Source organism: Sebastes umbrosus, chromosome 2 (assembly GCF_015220745.1).
Source record: "Sebastes umbrosus isolate fSebUmb1 chromosome 2, fSebUmb1.pri, whole genome shotgun sequence".
Lineage (NCBI taxonomy): Eukaryota > Metazoa > Chordata > Actinopteri > Perciformes > Sebastidae > Sebastes > Sebastes umbrosus.
Window position 1 is genome coordinate 7,361,964 of NC_051270.1, and position 25,392 is coordinate 7,387,355.

Consider the following 25,392-nt stretch of genomic DNA (forward strand, 5'->3'; position numbering starts at 1 on the left):
ATCCATTGATCAGCATCTATGTAAGATAAATGCAGCAGCAGTCATCTCTTCATCCATTACCACACGATGTAATGTGGAAACAATATATTGTATAATTGATCATCTGGTTATACACAGTGGTGGAATGTAACTAAGTACATTTACTCAAGTACTGTACTTAAGTACAATTTTGAGGTGCTTTTTTTTCATTTTATGCTACTTTATACTTCTTCTTCCCTACATTTGAGAAGCAAATATTGTACTTTCTAACTGCACTTCATTTATTTGATAACTTTAGTTACTTTGCAGACTCAGATTATTAATGAAAAATAGAATCAACATATAAAGTATGATATATTATTATAGGCTAAGATAAGACTTTATTGATCAACTTGGTGGAATCCACAAGCTACTCAGCATATATAAATAAAACAAAATAAGCCCCTCGTTTACCAGCTGCAACACTAAAGTGATGTAAATATTAATACATCAGTAGTTATAATCAACTAATATAATTATTTTTATTATAATGAAATGGGCCATTCTGCATGAGTATTTTTATTTTTTGTACTTTAAGTATATTTTGATGCAGATGCATTTGTTCTTCTGTAAAATTTTGAATGCAGGACTTTTCACTATAACAGAGTATTTCTACACTGTGGTATAACTTAAGTAAATTATCTGAGTACTTCTTCCACCAGTGGTTAAACACAGTGACACAACAGGTCATGGATATGAATCCACATCATTTGCATTACCTTTCCTTTGACTATTTGCTGTGATTTCTTTTCTGAAAACTAAAAACCATAGAAACACCTTTATTAAAAGACCATACCCTTTAAATGTAATTTCTTGAACTCTGCTGCATCCTAGTGGACTTAGGAGGCATAAACTCCTAAAGTGCAGGATACAAATGCCAATTCTCACCACTTCTATAAACTTGGTTGATGGTGAGATTTAAAAAAAAATCGTCAAAATGTAAGCAGCAGAGGCCGAAATATCTGGACTTTTCCGGCATATTTCAGTACATATTGGGGGTCAAGCTCCAAAAACACTGGATTCTACACTTTCCATAATACAAATAATAACCCCTTTTGTAATATCCTCCCAGATGACATCATCAGGGCCATTTTCTGGAGAGCTACAGAAGACATTATACGAGTGTTTTAGCACTATAACAAGCAGTAATCTACCTGTAAGAGTAATATCTGTGGAGTTCCCTTTTAATGGGAGATGTTTTTTCTCTGAAATAAAATGACAATATGACCCGTTATATTACATTCCAATGGATATAGCTAATTAGCAACAGAGATATACAAAAGTAAACTAAAAAAACAAAACTTAAAGATCCCTTACTTTATGGTGACAGAAACTAATTATTCTCGGTGAAGAAGAGATTAACTCAATAAGACAGGCACGATCTCCTCTCACCGGCATGCAAGTTGATTTGAATACATTGCGAGTGAGGCAGAGCTCATTTATCTTCTCCTCTGGCTCTCGCCCACCTCTCTCTCTGCCAGTCACTCAATCAGCGTTGCAGGCAGCTCACACACACACAGCCTCGGTGGCGAGATGCAGATTGATAAGGGGGTTGGGGCAACATAAGTGGGTGTAACTGGTAGGATCCGATTCAATGCCAAACACAGCGCTCAGGGCTGCAGCAGTCACGCTCCATTTCTGCTGCAGTTTTAGCCCAGGAACAAGAGATTTCTGCTTCATGTGAAGTAATTATATGTCTGTATTGCATATTCACATAACTGTAGAATAAAGTGGAGATGTTCCAGAAGCAGCTGCATAATGTAAACCACACTTTTTTTTTACACATTCACATATACAGGTTATACTTTCCAGGATAACTTTATTCTTTGAAACTACAGTGTTGAGTTAAAAATACTTCTTTTTGACCGACAATAGTAAACACACACACACACACACAGTGACAAGGTTGGGCGGATTCATCACAGTGAGGATATTCAGAGAGGCACGCTTTAAAATAAGTCAAAGTGAATCTTTTATCGTCTCTACCTAAGGATGACAGCAGCCTTTACTGTTGCCCACATTCAACAAAACAGCCTTTTCTAAAGGCTCCTCAGTCCCAGGACTACAGATGAGGAGCAGCAGTCATTGTCATGCAGAGTCCCACTGTGCAAAACAGGCCTCTCAGAAACTCTATTTTGTAGCCTATAACATTCGGAGAAACCGTCACGATGATTATGGCAAACAGTGCCTATTGTCATGCGGCAGACTGTGCATGCACAGAGGTAAGAGGACACAGCGTCCCACTAACAGAAACTCAAACAGAGTACAACAAACACCAAACTTCAGCTGAATATACTGAGAAAGTCACTATAAAACCAAAAATATCTCTATGGCTCTCAAAGCTTCTAATGCCACAGATAGTTTAGATGAGGATAACCAGATGTAGATTTATAGAAGATTCATGGATCATATATGAAATAATAGCTTTTTATATCTGGTGATATGTGATGCATTTTTAAGGCCCCTGGGAGCCAAACGCATCAATTTGAGAAGCATAACTCTCAATATATAACGTGACCTTGTACTGACTAATTGCTATGTAACAGCTATAGGTTATTGCTGGTGAGTTATAGCTTACATCTGAGCTTATGGTTCATTTATCAGAGTTCGTGGCGTTACTCTTAAAGGAACAGTGTGTAACATTTAGGAGGATCTATTGGCAGAAATAGAATATATTAATATAAAAGTATGTTTTCTTTAGTGTATAATCACCTGAAGTTAAGAATCGTTATGTTTTTGTTACCTTAGAATGAGGCGTTCATATCTACATAGATATCGTGTCTTCTTCACGGAGAAGGCTGCCATGTTTCTACAGTAGCCCAGAACAAACAAACCAAACACTGGGTCTAGATATAGCGTTTTCACAATTTAGCGTCGGCCACCTCTCCTACAAGCTTGGCACATGCGAGAAGTTTCAGTTGGTTGCAATCTGCAACCGCCCCGCTAGATGCCGCCAAATCCTACACACTGCACCTTTAAATACCTGTTAGCCGGAATACAAAACTTGAAATTTTTAAGCAAAAAGTTAAGAAATAGTTACGCTGATTTGCTTTATTATAGAGAATTAGATGAGAAGATTGATACCACGCTTAATGTCTGTATGCTTAATATGAAGCTACAGCCAGCAGCCTGCTAGCTTGGCTTAGCATACCTTTTAACTTTTGGACAGAGCCAGGCTAGCTCTTTCCCCATTTTCACTTTTTATGCTAAGCTAAGCTAAGCTAAGATAACCCAAAACTATTATCACCTGTGTGAGTTTTCCTTCAATTACATTTTACTATTTTGATGGCTTTAGGATACTTATTATTGGAGAAAGGGCAAGATAACCGGTGCCATTTTGACATAGCTAGCCACCTCTGGTAATTAATAACACTATTAAAATCTTAATTTGAATACACAACACAGCTGGGAGACTGAACTCTGGCAACAAAAAGATGTGTGGAGGTTAAGCATGGTTCTAAGTGCTAATGAGTTAAGCACACCTGGTGGATGTGCAGTACAGTGTAGTAAGACTTGGAACAAAGTGCAGACATGCTAATCTGCGGCATCCAGGTAAAGGATAAGAGAAGAGCTAGCCAGCAACATTACCTAGTTATGTGGCATTTGGCATAACTATTTACCGATGGTAATAAATAACTAAAGCAATTCAAAGTAAAATCTTACACAGCACAGTGTCGATACAGAACAAAAATGTGTAGAGATAAAAGAAACAAGGCCCTGGCGATAAAATGAGTATTCCTCAAATTATCAACATTTTTGTTTTTACATTAACCCCCGGAGCAAACTGCAGCCATGCTAATCTACGCCAATTGAGGCTCCTGGGTACAGCTTCTACTACTGTTGAGGCCAAAGTGCAGGAAGAAAATATAGCTTGCAGAAGCCGAGAAGCCGAGTCCTGGGAGCCAAGGGAGGATTGGAGAGGTTAGAGGTTATCTTCTGAATACATGTGATGGATACTCAGTAGCCCTGGCCGGACCATTTCACGACTACACTGCAGCAGGCTGGGCTTTAGGGGTCAACACGTTGTAAATCTAGCTAACAGAGCACGGGTCGTCCTTGCAGGGCTTGAAATCCCCTTGCAGCAGCAGGATCATAACAGCCTTGGTCAGGTAGCTGGAGGTGCCTCTCTTTCCCACCGGAGGTGTGTTGTAGAACGCCTCCATGTCGTCCTGGCAGAGACACGGATGAAAAGTGGGTTGTAAAAAAAGTGCTTGTAAAGGTTATTTTAGAATGATGTGCTACAAGTAGAAAAAAATCATCCTAGCAGGATTACATCTCACACATTTAATAAAGAATTGGACTATTTGGCTTTTAACACCGCTTAATTAAACTACCCATTTAGTTAAATTATCAATTAACAGGAGCTCAAAGTTTGTGAGCACATCGATTTAGAGAGGTGATGAGATAATATTGTGGCAGACACTCAGGTCACATTCAAATGAGAACATGTTATAATATCGGTTAGAGAGGGAGCCACTCTACCTGTTTCTCTACGCCCTGAAGGCGGCCGCAATCCTTCTGGAAATCCTTAAAGGCTTCCTTCACCAGACCGTCCAGATCCACCGTGGCGTCGAACTCCAGCTCCGGGTTTCTCTCCAGCACTATGGACACCACCATCAGCAGCTACTTGCACACAGCAGAGACAAGACAAGATGAAGGCTGTCAGAAACTAAGAACATCTCTTTTTTTTAAAGGTCTAAACCTCACTTAATCGTAATCACACAAAATCTTCAAATCAATCTTAAACAAAATGGAGAGCCAGTAAAGAATTGCTAGATGTGGAGTCGCTTAAAATCCTCGCTGCAGTCTTCGATGCCAGAATAAGGAGAGCAAAGTCATGTTGAGCACAAATCCATACACGTTTCATTTTATTTGAGTAAGCTTTCAAGCATTTTGCTTCTGTTCTATCTGTGCACTTTGGTGGTTACCTCCACTATGATCTGTCTGTACTCAGGCAGGACGATGTCCTTCAGCATGTCCTCCACCAGCAGGGAGAAGTTCATCTCATACATGGTCATGTCAGACAGCGTCGGTTGCTGCAGAGAGACAGTAATTGATGATCATTGTGTACATCCTGGGAGTGTTTGTGAGCAGTATAACATTAACCACAGGGCTATTATAATTATTCTTTTTAATTATTTTGTCCTGATTAAAGTGTCACACTGAATCATCTGAGCACAAAAGAGGCAGAGAGGATTGTGGGATTTCCCTCCCTCCTGCTGTGCACTAGTAACCTGCGTATCTACAGTAGCTGTTAAAACAAGTCAGTGTTTGTGCCGTTAACTGAAGAATCTCTCTTTCCAAACGAACGAAAAAGTAAATTTAAGTTGTGAAAACATAGAGTGGAATTGGCTCTGGTCCCCGAGTATTTCACAAATCACACTTGCAAACACATTAACAAAAGAAAAGTGATTTGAGACAACAGAACACCGGTGATGTTTGTCATTTTTTTAGTGCCATCTGTCTTTCAAACGTGACAATGAAGAGAGCAATTTGAAATAAGTGTCTGCATCATGCACGGTTGTGACGCTATCACGGTGACACATTTTGTCCACAGACAGACAGAAATATAAACACCTGGAAAAGTACTCAAACTGCCTCTGTGGTAGTTCCCGCTACAGTAGGTGTGTCCAGGACCACATTTTGCCATGATGACACACAAGGTGAAAGCAACACCAGCAACTGCTGGTCTCATGATCTCATTGCAACATGCTCTCTAGTTTTTACCAGCTGCGACGCCAAATCGGGCCAGGGGCGTAAATTGGGGGGCCAATGACCCCTTCCCCATTTCCTACCCCCCTACTTCCGGCGCCTTTGCTGGGCCCACCCCCATCTTCTAACTTGACATTCATTTTGATCTCAACTACACGCCTGTAAAGTTTCATGACTGCATTTTGCACGGTGGCATTATCACTTTGACAAAATCTGTCCACGGAGAGACAGACAGAACTATGAACACCTGGCAAAGTACTCAAAATCACTTTTATAGTAGTTCTCGCTACAGTAGGTGTGTACAGGACCACATTTTACCATGATGACACACAGACAGAGTCACAAGGTGAAAACAACAACAGCGACATGCTGTCGTGGCTGATAACAGTACCGGCACCCTGAAACTGAAGAAGCTAAATGGAATTCAGCCATCATTAATCATTTTTATTTACCCCTAGTTTCCTACTGCGACATGTCAAAATGTTTTCTGCCATGTTGCTCCGCCATGTTCCAACAGTAGCCCAGAACGGACAAACTCTGTTAACTTTTCCTGCTTAGGCCGGAGTTGGTAACGTTACTCGTTCCCCTCGCCGCCACTCTCTCTCTCTCTTGCTTCACCACTCACTTCCCACGTACACACACACTCTATGCACTGGCTCTGCTCCAGATGACCTACTCTACTCTTACAACACCTTTAAGAAAACTTAAAAAGGTAAAATTCCCCTGCCAACTGGCATAATTTGTGCACAGCCCAGGACAAGAGGGCTCTGCAGAGGGTGATAAAAAAACGTTTGAAAACCCTTGGCACCCATTTATCGAGGATCAGTGATATCGGTGAGGTGAGGTGCCTGCGCAGAGCCCAAAGGATATTAAAAGACAATACCCAGCCCATCAACACCCTGCTGCCGTCTGGCAAGCATTGCAGAAGTATCTGCTGTTGTACCACCAGAATACAGATCAGCTTCTCTCCTCAGGCTGTAAGACTCCTCAACTCATCCTCCAAAACTCTACCATAAAAAAATAGTTTTTGGTTTTCCTTATGTTGCATAAAAGAGCTACTACTTCATTTTGTTGCACAACCCTGTGATGTACAATGACAACAAATTAACCTTGAACCTACAACTCATAGCTGTTTGTATAGCAGCACACATTACACAGTGTCCCCTTTAACCAGCATTGGTCAGAGTGTGTATCCTGCAGCGTTGTCAGGGGAGGCAGGTACCTGTGGCAGGTGAGTCCCAGACACCGTAAAACCGTTGGGGGTCCTCTCCAGGATCTGCCACACACGATCATAGAAGCCCAGAGGGGACCTGTTCAGAGAGCCGTCGATCTGACGCCTGTTCAGCCAGGACCTGAGGCCAAAACAAGGGTGAAACTGTTGAACTGAGATTTAGAGACGGGGGGAAATAAAATGTTGAAAGCCGTCGTTCTAGAGGAAATTGTTTATGTGTATTAGATTAGATGAGATGAGATTAAAATGTAATAATTCCCACGGGGAAATTGGGTTGCTGCAGCGGCAGATAATAAGATATGGATGGAGACGAGATAAAATAATTAAACCTAAAAAGATAATACAACAAGAGAATGCATTAAGATAACAGCGCTACGTCTTCAAAAGGCAGGTTTACGAGTTGAAAGGGATGAGAGAGCTCGATAGTGTGAGTGTGTCCTTGAAGAGAATACCTGCCGGTGTGTTGTGGCTGCAGGACGTCCAGTAGGAGCTGCTTGATGTCGCTGGGGGAGAGCTGGTAGATGTCCTGGGGTGGCATGTCTCCCGCCACGATCTTCAGCTCGTGTTTCATGGCCTGGACGATCCATCTGGAAATACACAGCACACACACACACGATGGTTGAATCCTAAATTCCATTCTAACATGCTATTTAGTACATTAAAACAGTAGGTGAGAATTTTTTGTATGTCTGAAATCTTAGTATGAAACCATTAGTATGCAAATTGCATACTATTATATACTATTTATGGTGAATTATTACAGTATGCAACACTGGACACTATGGCGACATAAATATCCCACAATACAATAGGGTAGTGACGACAATGTTCATAACAGATGTTGACGGACAGCTCTGTAACGTCAATTACGTTTCAATTTAAGTGTAAGTATAAGATTTCACTTTGCTTTATGCGTATTATAGTTTTTAAATTAGTTCAGACTTTATGATTCTCACAAATCGTCATTTTGGTCACATGAGGTTGGCACGGGTTACCATGGTTACACGTCTCCAACCGGCAAGGACGCTCTCAGGAATTGCTGCTTAGTGTGTCCGAAAAGATACATACAGTACTACTGTTTACTCACACAAAAGTATGTTGAACGATAGTACACAGGTATACACAGGATATGTAGTGCATAGTAGCCGATCTTAACCACCACAGAACTGATACTATACAGCTTATACAGGGTTGGCCACTTGGGTTTGAATGAGGACAAACGTGTTCAAAACCGTGTCCTTTCTTCAGTATTGCTCCGGTGTCAAGTTCCCTATAAATATAAGACCTTTTGTACCTAACCTCACAACACTTCCTCCAACACAGTTTAGATTTTTCCTGACAGTATTTCTTTCGGACCAAACACGTCTGGAGAAATGTGTTCAAACTCAGGAGCATTTATCCATTTAGTAGAGAGCAAACCTATAAATTGAGTCTCTTCCAAGAGAACTGCAGTGTGGTTCATTTGGAGGAAAACAACTTCAGAAATACAACCTGAAACGTATGGGCACAGATATTTGAAAGCAAAGCGCCCTTGATGTTTTGAACGTAACATAAGAAAATAAACTGAGGGGGAAACTGCAGCCTCAGCTGATGCTAATATTCATTGAATGTTTTATGTTTTGTTGAGTGGTCTGAAAACCAGACTACATACTTCATGACTCCAACCAGTGAAAAATTCATTCAAAAAAAATTAACAAATCACGAAATTAGTTCGGCAACAACCTTTTTTTTCCATGACCAAGACGAGACTATGACGAGACGGCACAGACCTCATTAAACACTAACAGTGACAATATCAAATATGCAATATCGTTGACGAAAGACGACGAGACTAAAATGTAGTTTAAAAACAGAAAAACTTTATCAAAATATCTATTTATTTTTGTCACCTTCCACCTTCTCTAGTTGGATCTCGAACTAACTGCAAAGCTGCATTCTTAATTATTCAACCTGTGTTTTTTATCAGATAATGATGAGATAAAATTTTATGTGAAATAAGTTTCACTAAAATGACAGAAATGTTCAATATAATCAGGACTAAGATTAAATTAAAAAAAATAGCTGACAAAACTAGGAGAGAAAACATTTTGACTTAAATCGAGTGATTTTTTGGACAAAAATGTTTTGCGTTGTCGTCGACTACAACTAGACTAAAACTATGAATGATAAAAATGAATAAAATGTGACTAAAACTAATAGGCATTTTCGTTTTGAGACTAAATCTAAAATAGCTGCCAAAATTCACACTAACTCCAGCCACCCTGAACCTGAATTGGTCCTACCCGACTCTGATCTTGAGCATGCCGCTGAACAGCTCGGGGTCGTTGGAGATAATCCATCCGATGTGGATGACCAGCTCCTGCTGCAGAACGGCCTCCCGCTCCCCACCTTGAGGGGAGCACTTGCTGTAGATGATGCCCTGGATCACCCCTGGCGACAGTGGGTTGGAGATCACCTCCTCCTCTTGCCCGAACAGGCCGAGGGTCACCTGGCAACCACAGGCATTAACACACACACACACACACACAAAGGGGAAAAGAGCACACACCGAACCCACATTAGAAAGTTCTCTGCAGTTCAGAAGAATTGTTGTGTGTAATATATCTAACCTTTTGTGAGTATGTGTGCCTACGCAGATGCACGTGTGTGAAAGTGTGTTCATGCACAGATTCACAGAGTGCAATTCCTCCAAGTATCTTTGTTCCATCTCTCTGAAATTGGCCTCCTCTCCAGGAGTCACATAAAAGTGAGTGCGGGGAAAAAAATTACAGATCTCAAGATTACTCTTTTGTATTTTGTTTCTTCTGAAAGCCATCTTGTGAAAATTACACCTAACCAATCTTCCTGATGGGAGGACACACTTCTATCCTGGCTTTCAGCTCATGAAACACGGCACTTTGAGGATGTACCATTCATCTTTACATCGAAACTGATTCTAACTGAGCAAAAGAACACAGCCTGGAGCGGGAAATGAAGTCTGGAAATGAGCATAGTTGACGAGAAATATAAACAAAACCAGAGTCAGAGTTGACTTAAATGGGGTGGCGCCCCTCACTTCTTCAAACTGAGCTGTTATTGTAAGCAGAGGAACACAGCCGTCTCAAATCTTAAATCAGCCTTTTCCAATCACGTTGAGAGGAGCGATCCCTCCGGTGAGCAATCTATATGCAGATTCACACCTTGAGCTACTTGAGCATAATGAAATGCCCAAAACTGTTGAGAAGAAGGGTAAAAAATGAAGCGAGATAACTGACACTCTGGAGAGGAGGCTAATCTCTGAGTAACACTTGACAGGAAATGATGCACCGAAGCTCATCTAGCACCAGGGAGTGGCACCGGACAAATCCCCGCGTCACAACACATCAGTCGGCACAAGGAGTGTGTCTAGACACGGTGGCATATTAGGATTCTACGCCGGTCACAGCTACAACTACAGCTTAGATGCACACACAATGGAGGCGAGCTGTGATGGGGACTGTGAGCATGCAGCTAGGAGTAAGTAATTCCCACAGGATGACAGCATGAGAAGCTTATAATCATAGATTACCAATTTAATTTCCTTTAATCAGTGAACATTAAAACCATTGTACCGACATGCCATTTTTCCCCAACATAAGCCCACATCATTTGTACAGAGGGGATAGTTAAACTTCTCAGGTCTGTGTGTCCAACTTACCTGCTTGCCATGCACTAACACACTAGTAATACTGGGAGCAAGGCTGTCCACTATCTTAGTTATGAGACTGGCAGCAAGACGGACAACAGACCTAGTGGGCGAAAAGACACAAGGACATTCTTGACATCAAGACAGATAACAGCTAGGGCTTAAGCAAACTACAGCTTTTTTGTTCATTTTTACGACAAGATGAGGGATCCAATTCCTTAACTTTACTGCTGCAGCTTCAGTAGAGGACATATTATACACTTTATGTGACATGATAATCAAATTAAATAAATTGCCTTGTAAAATACGGAATATGTGGGGCGTAAACATTTGATTAGGCATTATTAGAAGTATATATATTAGGGCTACCAAAGTTAACGCAATAATAATGCACAAATTCGCAATAATTTTCTTAAATTAATTAATGCAACTTGCTATTTTTAGGTTGTAGTGGGCCCTAAGGAGTCCATTGGTACCAACCATGTCATACTAGCTTGTCGTGAAGGAGGCTAAATAATGCTCCAAACTTACGCTACGCAAGGAGTCCCTTGACCTCTGACCTCAGTTTGAGTTTGTGGCTTGAGTTTGTTATGATTTGAGCATATGTTTTATGCTAAATGCAGTACCTGTGAGGGTGTCTGGACAATATTTGTCATTGTTTTGTGTTGGTAATTGATTTCCAGTAATAAATATATACATACATTTGCATAAAGCAAGTATACTTGTCCACTCCCATGTTTATAAGAGTATTAAATACTTGACAAATCTCCCTTTATGGTCAATTTTGAACAGATACAAAATGTGTGATTAATTTGCGATTAATCATGATTAAATATGTTAATTGATTGACAGCCCTATTTTACTGTATATATTTCACTAACAAGATAAAAAGGCAAGAACTTGTCCCCAGGCGTCATTGCCAGACAGTTGCTTCATTTTCGTATTAGAGCAGTTCAATGCTCCCAAATTTAAAATCCAAATCCAATTATCATCCAAACATCTGAATGAAAATGAAAATAAAAAACCCCACAAATAATTTCTTTTTAGAATCAAAGGCAGCAACGATTTGTAAATCAAACCTCACTGAGGATTTCTACCGTGTAAGAGATAACAAAGTCCCAGTCCTAATTAATGAATATGATTTAAATAAATAGAAGGTTGGCTTCCCATAGAAAAAAAATATTTTAATGTTCACTAATTTCTCAGTTCATTATTCACTAAAGCCTTCAAACTGCCTGCAGGGATTCCTATGAAGGAAAAAAAGCAGCACATGAACACTCATAACACTCGTCACATGGTAGCCCACAGCTAGGGTTGCTATAGACACGCACATGGAGTCGAAGCCATCCTCACAGAAGCGGTGAACAAATTAAATCATCTCATTAACGGGGTCATGAATACAATCAGCTGAAACACAACCTCCTCTTATTTGTTTAGTGTGTGTGTGTGTGTGTGTGTGTGTGTGTGTGTGTGTGTTTGTGTGTGTGTGTGGAGTTATTCAGTGCTTAAACCTGCGGAACTACGATGCCACATCTTGAGCACGATGAATAAAAAATGCAACAAAGCCTTAATGTTTAGAAGGCATGATGTGGTGTCAATCCACTGATGCTTTGTTGGGGAACCTATTTCAAGCTTCACTTCCTGGCCATGTTAGGTAAATGAGAAAGTAAATTGAACTGAGTATTGATGCTATTTCCCAGCAAGTTAGAAACCAGCCTCCAGGCTTTTTTTTTTTTTTACTCTATGGCATAATCAAATTCCTCTATGCTAAAATCCTTTTCATTAATAAAACAGCCTATAATAAAAGTTGTCATGTCATTGTGGTTGAATGCACTTTATTGGAAGTCGCTTTGGATAAAAGCGTCAGCTAAATAAATGTGATGTAATGGAACCTGGCACATTATCAAATTAAACCATGAACACTAAAGAGGAGCTCACATGAGAAGCTGTGACAACCATGTATAATATTTGGTCTATTCTGGGTGAGTGAGGCCAGCAGTATACCACAAACAAAATGAAATCTTAGCAGCTTTGTGATCAAAGATCAACTAGAACTACCGCCTCGCGGTTGTATGCCTCCGCCAACCAGTCAAGCTGCAGTTTACATCCATGTCTGTCCAAAATGTCATCACTTCATCATTTTATCCTGTTAGACATTTGCCTGAAATTGTCATAATTAGCATATGAATTCTTGAGTTATGGCCAATAATGTGTTTTGTGAGGTCACAGTGACCTTTGACCTTTGATCAACAAATTCTAATGAGTTCATCATTGAGTCCAAGCGGACGTTTGTGTCAAATTTGAAGAAATTCCCTCCACGGACATCCTGAGACATCACGTTCACAAGAATGGGACAAACGTGAGGTCACAGTGAACTTGACCAGCCACGCCTGTCTCCGGCACGGAGGCATAAAAACACAATTATGATCTACACGTTAGTAGAGCTGACAATGTGAAGGACAGTCGACTGTGATTCCATTTACCTCCGTAGAGATACACTCGCTCTAATAGGACTTTGTTATGATGAATGTGCGAATGGGGTCCGCTCCCACAGCGACTATCATGCTCCTCCATCTAGCGTGGATGCCCTTGATGAAACAAGCATTTACAGCGCCATATCCAAGAGCCAAATTCTATTTCATTTGGAGTATACAGCCAGCCTCGTTGCAGTGGGACATAAGAGCCTCTGTGATGGTTAATGGAGAGAAAGCAAACACTGACGACAAGCTCCTGTGACTCTGCTAGCTCGGCCAAACTCATGACTGTGTGAGTGGTAGCCACCTTATTAGACTAAACTTGGTGGTTTAACCAGAATTCTAGCAAGATGCTAAGATACTAGCCTGCTACTGCATTACATCACTTGTTACCAGTACTGGTCAAATCACTGTGAGAAGTTAGATTTCACTTTTTAAGACCTATTTGATGGCAAAACTTGGGACTAGCATTAGTTTTACACCAAAAAATGCCTGAATAATGCTGAGTACAGTCAGTACTGACTGTCTTTAAAGGTTTTCACATATTTTCTTAAATGTATCTGACACATTTACTGATTATTTTTATTATCTTATTTAGCCCTACCAGGATATTACACACTTACCTTTTGTCTCTATTTCAATTTACTCATTAAATAAGGTAATGAAAGAGTAGAAATTAAAGACTTTTTGAAATATTTCAATCAAAAATCCAAATCTTAAAAAGCCCGGTTGGTTGGTTGGTTGGTTGGTTGGTTGGTTGGTTGGTTGGTCAGTTGGTTGGTTGGTTGGTTGATTGGTTGGTTGGTTATGAGTAAACACAAAGCAGTATTGGCTGACCCTCACACAGCTCTCAAGCTTGCCAGGTAACCGGGAGTAAACATGCAGAGTCTTCCGTCGGTCTCTGCCTGAACATTACCTGTTTCCCATGCACCAGTATTGTGGTGATGTGAGGAGCTATAGAGCTGGCGAACTTCTTGATAATGGCAGCAGCGTGGCGCACTGCCAGCCTACGGTTCAACCAGATTAAAGTGGCGACATGAGACAAGTTAGGACAACAAACGGGGACACAACAGGTGTGGAGACAAGACATTTGGTTAACGGGAACCCAACAACAAAAAAACACGGGGCAAAACAGTGTTCAAACATAAATTCCTTCCATCATTGGTCCTGAATGCATCTTTAGAGTTTATGTCTTCAGATCTGTACATGTTTGGTAACCCTCTTTATAACTGGACTCCATAATGACTGAACTAATGGCAATGTAAGCTCCACAAATGAAAATAATAGATTGCAAACAGTGGATGCACTGCAAGTGTTTGTGTATGTGTGTGAGAGAATATCAGACCAAAGCTTTCTGCTGCCAGCTCTTCTGTAGATTCTCTCCAGTTCATCCATCAGGTTCTCTGGAATCACAAATGTGTTTGTGTTAAAGACATTAAAAACACATTATAAAGACAAATACAGTCATATCCAAATGTATCCTCCATCCTCTGTGAATTAGAACTGCCATTACTACACAACAGCATCCTGAAGACTTCCGAATGTCTGATGGTGAGGTAAAGCGGCTGTGGACGGGTGTTTGCAGCAGAAAAACGTATTTCAGCCACCTAAAGAAAATCAATATCAGTTTAAGTGTACGCTATACTTAGAATATTTGTATTGCTTTACCTTGCCATCATACAGCCCTTTCTGACGGGGAACAGAGGCAGTTATATCTCTATCTTCAAGGCCACCAGACTCCATTCACAAAACCAGTAATTTTACCTCGCTGAACACGGGAGTCGTTGATCTACCGCTGCCTCAATCGGTTAATTTGTTTGTGTTATTGTGTGACATGCAGAAACCTACGTCAGGTCACGCAGGAAAAGGTTTTTTGGAAGGGCTTGGAAAAATAGCATTTTCAAGCTAAGACATTCTTAGGCCAATCTTTTAATGTTCGGATTTGAATACTTAAGGAAAACCACTGGGAGGCTACAGAATGAACCTTAAAAAAAAAAAAAAAAAAAAAAAAATGGACCTGCCATTTAATGAGGAAACTCTAAGTAGCTGCTGTTTTGTTTCAGTACAACTTGTGACAAGTTCTTTAAGTTGCTCACCAACTCACAGTATGTGTTTAGCTTACCATCTTTGGCAAGGAAGTCTGGTCCTTCTCTCCTAACAAGGACGCATGCAAGCTGAGCCTGACTGGCCAAGCAGTCGCAGTCCTGGGCAATGACAAACAGAGAAATAGGCAGATGAGCCGGGTTACACACACAAACACAATAGACTTAAACAAGCACAAATACATTTATTGCACACAGCTGCAATATAATCTGCTCACAGTAAGCACTAACAAGCCGAATTGGAACTATTATTGTTAGACCAAATTGCTTTTCTGCAATCCTGCAATTGTGGTAATAATGGATAAGTTTTAAAAGTATTGCCTCATTTAAATTTGATAGGAGCCTTAATTTGCCTAAAATATGGAAAAGAAAGCATCTTTAAGCATGTCAGAGGATGATTGGGGTAAATTATTTATTGCTTGTTGAGATAAAATAAAGTGGTTATTATGTTTCAATATGGCCACTAACCTGCTTAATTAATTAAAAAAAAACAGACTTAATGACAAGAAACGACTGTGTTCATTGCAAAAGAAATCACACAACAAAGTCTTTTCAGACTTTTAATCTGACTTCTATTCTGAATTCCTCAAAGAGCCAACAAATCACAACGGCAGAAGGCGTGGGTTGAGGTTTGGATTTTTCAAACATGGATGAAAAATTCTAACCTGACCCACCAGATGGTTTGTTACACAGAACTATCTAAGAAGTCGTCATTGGAAACTGTTCAGAAAAATGCCAGCTCTTTGAAAACATACTTGTCAGGTGATTGGATGAACCATCTGTCAATCAAACTCTTGCCGAAGCCAGTCGGGAGAAGAGCGAAAATATCTTTTCCATCAATTAAAGCCTTCAGCGCCTTTCTTTGCTCTTCTTTCAATGAAGAAATACTCTCCAGGTCTGATATAACTGATGCAGCATCTACGCTAACCTCGTCAGGAGCCATTGTTATTCAGAACGAACAGTCGCCTCTACGTGTTAATCTTACACACATAAACCACGCCTGTAGCTGCCAATAACTTCTCACAGGGCGTTGATTGGTCCGTGCTATGGCTTGCCGGACACAAATGCATTACTTGAAGCCTGACAAGATGGATTTTCGTGTGATATGTGATCCTCTTGATTTTGTGACATTGCAAGAATCCAGCTGCCTTGGAAGGTCAGAAAAATTCAGGTACAGAGCCAGATTGACGAGCGTTTAATTGTGAGCAGATTTGGACGGATGGTACCCAAAACCTGAACTTGACGGAAAAATGTTTGAACATATTGATAAGATGTTATCATGGAGCAGGAACCAGGTGGCCAAGTGAGCCTGGGCAAGAGTGGGATATGTCAATGAGTCAACAGGAGGGGAACAATGAGGGCACTGAGTTTATCTTGCACACAAATAATGAGGCAAACCTTTCACCATTCTCTGGGGAGGAGGCAGGTGGACTAAGGTTGTGTTGATTAGTTAGAATATGTTGAAGTAATATGAAGGTATGGATGTTTCTGTTTTTCTGGCAGGACATGGCTGCATGTTTGATTGGAAGCATTTGTCTCCTCAGTTTAGATTGGCTGTGGTCCTTACCGCAGCTGGCTGCCACTGTTTACCTGGGGATGGCTGCAGACAGTCAAGTGTCTCCTCTAATAAGCATTGAGTTGCCAGACGCTTGTTTTCACCTGCCACTCTTGACTGCATGATTCATCACCAAGCTTACCATGCAAACACTGCCAACTACTGTATGTATTTATTGTAATGTATTATAAGTACACTGCCAAGCCGCGGGAACACTGCCCAACATTTTACACACAGAAGTATTTCTTACTGCTTCTGCCAGGCTTAGTTAAGGAAGTGGTGATAAATATAACAGCAATGAACTAAATACGGTTAAAAATGTAAAACAGCAAAAGTTACACCGTGCAACTTTTATAGCTGTTGTTGTTGGAATCGTTCCTTCTTTAATTCATGCGATCAATATATAACATATATATATATAATGCTTACAGAGTACTATAGTTCTGCTGTGGATGAAACTTGCATGTTTTATGTATTTACTTTAACTTGTTTTTACTCCTTCTGTTTACATAAACCTATTCAAATGTTGAAACTTTAGAGTGTATAAGGGTTTAGAACATTATGATAAAAGTATATGATGGTCATTCTCATGCTCTATTATGTCTCATAAGTTGTTGCAGCAATATTTGGGTTGATACCATTTGGTACACAGATTTGGTGCTAAATTTAACCATTTATTTTTTACCACTCGAGAATTGATAAAAATGATCAATAATCCCTCAAATATACCACATTATGACACCTTGAGGAACACCATAGAAAAAAACATGCTGTGATTTGGGATCAAAAACTTTTGACACTTTGAGATTTCTGTAAGAATTGCATTATTTGGCATTGGATGGCGAGCACTTCTGTTGTGTAAACTGCTCAAAAACAACCTTATTGTCAATCTAGCTAGGAAAGCCATCCATCCTCTGAATGCTCTAGGTCTCTAGTTTGTGGCTGTAAAGTTTCAAAAGGCTGTGATTATCCTAGAGGTCACTACAGGTAATTTTATACAGTGAGGTCAAGTTTCAAAAAATGGTCTCACTATACGAAATGGCTACTTTGGGGACTAACGTCATACAGTTGGGCTCATTGAATCCACAAAAGTCTCAGCTTTACAGTGATACCCAATTTATACCCTGATTTGTTAGGGAACTCAGTATGCAGAAATATTAACATACACCATTTTTAGAATAGGCAAAAATAACAGTGGGCAATAATAGTGGGCATGTCTGTAAAGGGGAGACTCGTGGGGACCTCTTGAGGTTAGAGGTCAAGGGACCTCACATGGCAGTTATATATTTGTGGGCCCTTTTCCCCCTGATGCCGATCAACTCACGTGGAACTTCTTGATGATCTCATTGGTGGGCTTCTGCAGCCATTCCTCCACATTGATCTCTGGCTGCTGCTCCAGGTCTGAGAGGTTGGGTGTGCTCGTCTGTCTCTTCACCTTGGAGTGCTTCGGCAGCTCCAGTTCCTCAAAGCTCTTAAACTCGGGGATCCTATGCACACAAACACACACACACTATCTGTATGCAGACAATAGATCCATATGCAGTTGTTGTAATGATGTTTATATAATTTGAAACATTGCACAACTGAAGCAACAAACAAAACGCTGCTGGCATCAATGATTTATTGATCATGATCATTTAAAATCAAGTCAGTTATACTTCAGTTAAACTACAAAATAATCAACACAAAAATCAGATCTGAAACACGAATGAGTTGTTCTACTTTTCCTGCAAAACCTTGATGAGCTTTTTGAAATATCCTACCAGCAAAACCAACTGACCTCTGACCTTATCAAGCACAAAGACTAGAAGGTGTTCTTACTCTGCCTCGTTGACACGCAGGAAGTCCAGCTGCTCCACCACTGCTCCAGATATCAGGGTCTAAAGGGTTAATGATGGAAAAAAGAACACATTTAATGTTAACTATATACAACAGATTGCACAGTAATATAGGAGGGAGATGTAGGAGGGAATCATAGTCTAAACTAAAAGCACATCCAGGAGCACAAACATCCAGGAGGTGAGAAAACACAGCTGTATAAATCCCGGAGAGGAGGTTTGTCGGGGGAGTCGGCATACAAAACAACTGTTTGAACAATGCACTTCATAACAAAGAACAATTGGAGTAGTAAGGTGTGAACTCAGTTCACCGTTTCAAACTGTACAAATGTGTACGGGAGCGGTAACAAGTGAGTGTCTAACGCGGTTAAAAGTAAAAAGTTTGAGTGTCTTAAAAGCGCAGCAGTGTGGGAGCAAAGAGTGCAGTTCAATGCGACCTGCTCCTGTGGTCTAAATGTGATATTAGCCATTCCAACTGAAGTCAACTCCAAAACAAAAATAAGAGGCGTAGGAGAGGAGCAATCCTGCTCCCCATAACAATGAGGTGATGAAGAGGAGAAGTGTTTCAAAGCTGTAAGAGTTAGCTGTGAAGTGAATAGCAAATAGGCGAAGGCAAGGAAGAACTTTAGAGAGAAAAAAGGATCGTATGAGGAGGAAGTCTCTGCTGAACTCCACAGACACAGTGGGAGAGAAGTTAGGGCTGGAAAACCTGTCGTAAGTTACTAATTTAAATATAATATATTCTAGTTCTACCATGGCCTTATTTTCTTTGCTTGATTGTGTTCAAAATCCTGCAACTAAAACTAACACAGTCTGGCATGAAAACTAATAATGATCTGCAGTAAACTGTTTGTGGCTTATTGTAAATTCATGAACGCTGCTGTGAATATTCCAGTGAGTTAAACGTCTTCACATACAGTATGACATGAAGAAGGCATCCAGCAAAATAAATGAGGTTTGAGCAATGATACAATGGATCAAATGGACTAAATATGATTGTTCTCTCACAATAAATATGTGCAAGTTTGTTTAAACCTGCAGTAACTGATTTTGACCACTTGGGGGCAGCAAAAACAAGCTGTTTATACGACGCTGACATATTATTACCTTTTAAGTGGCTATGGGGAACTCGTTAGCAAACGTTTGCTTATTTAGCATATACATAGAAAATATTGGCATTTGTTTAGTCTTGTTTGTGTCCACCTGATGGACGTGAGTCTAATATTCACTCTCCTTTTAGCTCTGTTTTTGGTCTCCACCAACTCCTGAAGGAAATGTATGGCTCTTTAGATGCTAAATGCTTCACTACGTTCTCCAGATGGTCGATAACTTTGTCTGTCTGCCTTTTGGTGCTGAGCAGGCGGCAATCTTGCCTTAAACTTGCATTCTTTCTAATAGCCAGCAGGGGGCGAATAAATCAGATTGAAAATGAGCCTACTTCTCACTTAATTTATTACCTCAGCTAACATTGTAAACATGAGTTTATGTTCTCAATCGCTAGTTTCAAGTCTTCTTCAATACAGCATGATTTTCATTTAGTAAATTATGGTCCCAATTAGAGAAAAATGGGCGATAAAGTAGGGGATGCTTTAGGACGTGGCTACCTTGTGATTGACAGGTCGCTACTGCGACACTGTGTTTTTCATTCATGAAAGATAATTGTAACATTTTGGTCGCCTAAAAAGGTCTTATACAGCGTTTGATTGTTCTTAGCTTTATCCTCTCGTGTTAATTCTGGTTGCAAAAACCAAAATGGCGACAGCCAAAATGCCGAACTCGAGGCTTCAAAACGGCAGTCCACAATCAAATGGGTGACATCACGGTGATTACGTCCACTGCCTATATACAGTCTATGGTGCTGAACGGGTAGTGTACAGTGGGCTTTTAGAGCTTTTTGTTGAAAACAGCTGCCTGTTGCTGCTGGATATGAGGTGGATGAGACGGTAAGACTGAGCTAAACTGTAAAGTTACGTCCAAAACAGTGAGCTAAAAGATGCCCAAATGCTCCGTAGAGCTGAGGGGAACTGCAGTCGGGTGATAATTCTCTGTGTTTTCGACACTATGAACGACACCTTTCATAGAACACGTCATTGTTAATATCAAAATATTGATTACAGCAGCTTTAAATAAATTTGGTGTTGTGTTTTCATGACACTTCCACTGATTTGGAGAGCGATGGTCCTGATGAAACTAAATGAAGAGAACAGCTGAACAGTCATGGATGCAATATCTAGCAAATAAGTCCAATTATAATGTTTTGTTGTAGATGTGATCCATCATTCATTTACAGTCACCCTTTCCTCCCACCTTGCACCCTGGAACCTGCCTGACCCTTTCTCAGTAATACTGCTGAACTAAGTAGGCCGGTTTCATAGCGTCTGTGATCTAATCTATAAAATTCACCATTTAATTTGTTGTTTTCCCATAAAGTCATTCCAATGTATTCTTTGCAAGCCACAAAAAGCTTCACCCCAGTAGTTTCCATCTCCTTTAAACCGTCCAGGCTCAGTTCAGTTCCACCTTTCCCACCCTCCCAAATTGAATCAGACAGACCAAGGTCAAAAAACACAGATAAACACGGCTACTGCTACTGAAATAAGGAGGGAATCAGATTAAGGGCTGGGTAACTTTTTGCTTTTTTTTTCCCCAGAAGAAATATCTGTAATATTAAGCCATTGTTTATTTCAGAGACGGCTGTAATATCCGTTGTGACTGAGCCAACAGGAGAGAGCAAGAGGTATGTTGCCCCTTTTATGAAAACTAGGGATGTCAATCGATTAAAATATTGAATCGAGATTAATCGCATGATTGTCCATAGTTAATGACGAGTAATCGCACATTATTTATCTGTTCAAAATGTACCTTGAAGGGAGATTTTTCAGGTATTTAATATTCTTATCAAAATGGGAGTGGACAAATATTCTCTTCTTTATGTAAATGTATATGTATATATTTATTATTGGAAATCAAAAACAATGACAAATATTTTCCAGAAACCCTCACAGGTACTGCATTTATCATAAAACAATATGCTCAAATCATAACATGGCAAACTGCAGCCCAACAGGCAACAACAGCTGTCAGTGTGTCAGTGTGCTGACTTGACTATGACTTGCCCCAAACTGCATGTGATTATCATAAAGTGGGCATGTCTGTAAAGGGGAGACTCGTGGGTACCCATAGAACCCATTTTCATTCACATATCTTGAAGTCAGAGGTCAAGGGAAACCTTTGGAAAATGGTCATGACAGTTTTTCCTCGCCAAAATTTAGCGTAAGTTTGGAGCGTTGTTTAGGTTTTCTAGTTTCAAATGATACCAGTATTTTCACTCTAGCTTTAAAACTGAGCCTGCTACAACCTAAAAATCGCAAGTTGCGTTAATGACATTATTAGTGGTGTTAAAACAAATATGCGTTAACGTGTTATTATCGCATTGACTTTGACGGCCCGAATGAAAACAATAACTGTCACATTGATTCAGTAGTCCACTTGTATTAGGACCTAACACCACTGATCCTCCCAATAAAATGTATGATTGATCAGTGAAATGTTTAACTGAGCCCTGCTTTGTTCATGATAGAACAAAGAAAGATCCTGGCTGTGGTTATGAAATATACATTAAAGATATTGGACACATAAGCAAAAACCACCGTCTGTGTGTAATTTTGATGGCCAAAGATATAATATATTAAATCATGTTTTTTTTTTCAAATTGCTGTTAAAAATAAATTGATTAAAATCCAATTCACTGGTGGAAAAGAAGTGTTTAAGGATTTACTGAGCAATTTGGCACGATAATACATGCGCCTCCCCGGGACATCTGTCCCTCCTGAGCAGGTGTTTTCAGCTGCTGGGCAATTACTAAAGCGAACTAACAGTGCTACTCTGATCACACAGCTAAGGGAAATAAAATCAGTAAAACTGAAGTTTACTTTTGAGAGATCAGTGTAATCTATTTCATGTTTACTTGTTAACAGATACGGATACTTTTTGCTGGTACAAAAAAGTTAGACTTAGCTTAGACCCATGATGTTCAGTCTTATTATGTCCTGAAAATTGTGCAGCATTATTTGCTATATGTAATATTTTTTAATGTGTCTAACCATTTGTTGAATAAAGAGTCTGATTATAAGGCATTATTTTATTATAATTTGAATAATGTTTATTTTATTATTCAAATGCTTAATTCACTTCGATTTTGTGGCAATTATGGGCCACGCTAGTATTAAAAAAAATGCTGTTATTATGGAAAAAACACACTTGTTGTAGTGTCATTACGGCCGGCTCTAGACCTTAAGTGCCCTTTTTTGGATTTGGAGCCTCTATATTGGGTTTTCTTTTCCTCCTCCTGTTTTCTCTGTTTCCTTCCTTGCGCACCTGAAGGCTTGGACCTTTTCATTATGAAGAAATAAAATGTGAAAACAGATAGATATCTGTGCCTCTTCTGTCCGTCTAGCCATATTACGTCCTGACCCGTACTCGTAACCCCCCTGTGCGCACAGCCACAGTGTGACGTTCAAGTGCAGCCGGGCAGATGAAAAAAGTGTGAGAAAGAGAGTTACAGGAGTGAAAAGTGTATGTATTTCTTTCTTTCTTTTTCTTTCTTTCTTTCTTTCTTTCTTTCTGGGGAGCGACCAGCTCCTCCAGAAGGTGGTGCCCTAGGCGACCGCCTTATGCCTTAAGCGCGCCCTGGTCATTTCTTTGATTAACTAACTATTGATTGTTAACACGTCCAATAATCCACAGAGTAAATTCCTTTAAATTTGCATCCCTAAAATAAACAGTGATTAAGAATTACCATATGAAAGAATCAATAGAAAAGTCAATTTCAACTCCACAAACCTGAAGTCTGTCGACGTGAACTTTGACCCCTCCGATGCTGCCTTTCTTGAACGAGGCCAGCATGTCCAGGACTGGGTTGAAGCGGCTCCCCCTGGTGAGAAACAGGTTAGAATGAGTTTTCCTGCAGTGCACAGCAGAATGAATCTATCCCATTCTGAGTCAAAACACCTCTGTTAACTATTATATTCCTATCACATGTATTAAACATATCATCAAATCATCACTGCTGAAATTTATCTCAATAAATCAGCACATTTCACCGAGACCTCCACTGCTTTATTCGGCCTGCTGTCGCCTTACATACAGGTCATCATCCCGATCAATAGCAAACTAATGACTATTGAGTTGCCTCTTTGAGAGCGCATTGACTCATTCCAGATACTGCGGTGTGGCTGTTTAAAGCGCTTGTAGCACATTTAACATATATGGCTTTTTGGATAATGGTCAATATTGCTGTAATCAGCCCACCAGTCAGGCTAGAGTGATACAAATGAGAAACATTATCACCCATTCAGCACGCAAATACAGTTGCACCTTGCTGCTTTAAAGATAAATAGTACACATGGGAAAGCAGAGAAGGGAGAGCGGGAGGGAGAGACAAAAATTGGATTATAAAAATCAACCAAACCACATTGTGACTGTCAAGGCATTTAGTTGTGAGCTTGAGCCAGCATCAGACAGAAAAAGAGAGATAGAGGGTGATGTATGGGGAGATAAGAGGAGGAGGAATGCTGTAAGGAAGCTATCAGAGGACAGGAAGACATCAAAATAAAGATAAAAGAGCTGTTATGGGGTATGTATATTACTTGATGTTATCCTCGCGGATGAGAACCAGGAAGAGAGGACGTCCCTGCATCTTCCAGCACTGTTTGATGAACTGCAGGGCGTTCTGCACACACACACACACAGACAGACACCATGTCAGACTGGCATGGGCATGGTGCCGCTTCAAAGATTTCAGCTTTCACTGTTTCTGAGCAGGAACTGGATCAGTGCCAAGTTCAACCTCCTCAGCTGTCAAACTGATTGTAAAGTTCTGTTTTAGCTTCTGTCTCTTTGAGCCCCCCCTCCTGAAAAAGTTCAGTCTGCTCTGATTGGCTTGAGAGAAAAATATGGTGCACCTTTGCAAAGGTAGTTCTCAAGCTGTGGGTGGTATATTCTAATGGGCCTGACATAGGAAGGGGAGCCAAATCTGAATTGCTTGTTGAATCCCATGTTTTCTGATCTAGGCAGCCCACAAAAAAACTGACTGGGTTGTCTTATTTCACAGTTTGAGGGTTGGCAGACACTTCAGATAACAAAAAGTATGTGAACAAGCTTTGAAGAATTGAGTTTTTCATGATATGTCCCCTTTAATACGTGTACAATTATGAGATTATCTTCATAAATGAACGCATGAGTTGTTCTCTTGGAGCTAGAATAATCCAAACTCTACCAAAATCTTTTTTTTTTGGTTTATTCTAGAAAGATAAAATACAGTAGTGTTAGAAAAATACAAGGGTTATATAAGGACAGCATGAGCCTCTTTCACCATATGTTACAGCAAGTTTAAAACTGCACCCAGGTTAGATACCCGCCATATGGTTCCATGCTGTAATGGAAAGTCATTAGAAAATGTCACATCTACTGTTTTATATCTATGGTTTATATATTGTAGATTTGTGATCTTTCAAAGACTTAAACTTGCTTTATAATGAAAATCTCACTTTTTACAATGTGGGACCTTTAAGTTCTTCAAGCACATAATAAGCTGTGGGAGTCGTGACGACGGTGTTCTCCATGAGTGTGACCCTGACTTACCTTGATGTCATCAATCAGCAGCATAACATCTTGGGACAAGTAAAAGTCACTTAGATCAAACACTATTGGGTAGCACACCACCGTCTTGCCCAGGATACGATAAATCTGTGAGGAGAGACGAACACACACATGCACACACACACTATTGCATTAGAA

At 40.1% G+C, this 25,392-nt stretch overlaps 1 protein-coding gene across 5 annotated transcripts in view; it reads right to left on the reverse strand.

Moving 5' to 3' along the window:
- Positions 1–3,034: 3,034 nt before the first annotated feature.
- phkb (phosphorylase kinase, beta) overlaps positions 3,035–25,392 on the reverse strand; it is a 116,472-nt gene continuing 94,114 nt past the window's right edge. For 3 of the 5 annotated variants that reach the window (XM_037748966.1, XM_037748934.1, XM_037748949.1), the window contains 14 exons: positions 25,237–25,341; positions 24,243–24,325; positions 23,437–23,527; positions 18,578–18,636; positions 18,081–18,243; positions 15,222–15,303; positions 14,445–14,502; positions 14,016–14,106; positions 9,244–9,449; positions 7,414–7,548; positions 6,953–7,082; positions 4,947–5,054; positions 4,501–4,641; positions 3,035–4,187 (listed from right to left, as the gene is read on the reverse strand). In XM_037748966.1, the coding sequence (XP_037604894.1) occupies positions 4,050–4,187; positions 4,501–4,641; positions 4,947–5,054; positions 6,953–7,082; positions 7,414–7,548; positions 9,244–9,449; positions 14,016–14,106; positions 14,445–14,502; positions 15,222–15,303; positions 18,081–18,243; positions 18,578–18,636; positions 23,437–23,527; positions 24,243–24,325; positions 25,237–25,341 (1,590 nt within the window). In that variant the 3' untranslated portion in view covers positions 3,035–4,049. Of the gene's footprint in view, positions 4,188–4,500; positions 4,642–4,946; positions 5,055–6,952; positions 7,083–7,413; positions 7,549–9,243; positions 9,450–10,637; positions 10,729–14,015; positions 14,107–14,444; positions 14,503–15,221; positions 15,304–18,080; positions 18,244–18,577; positions 18,637–23,436; positions 23,528–24,242; positions 24,326–25,236; positions 25,342–25,392 lie in introns of all 5 variants that reach the window. The other 2 variants (XM_037748942.1, XM_037748957.1) reach the window with 1 other exon arrangement.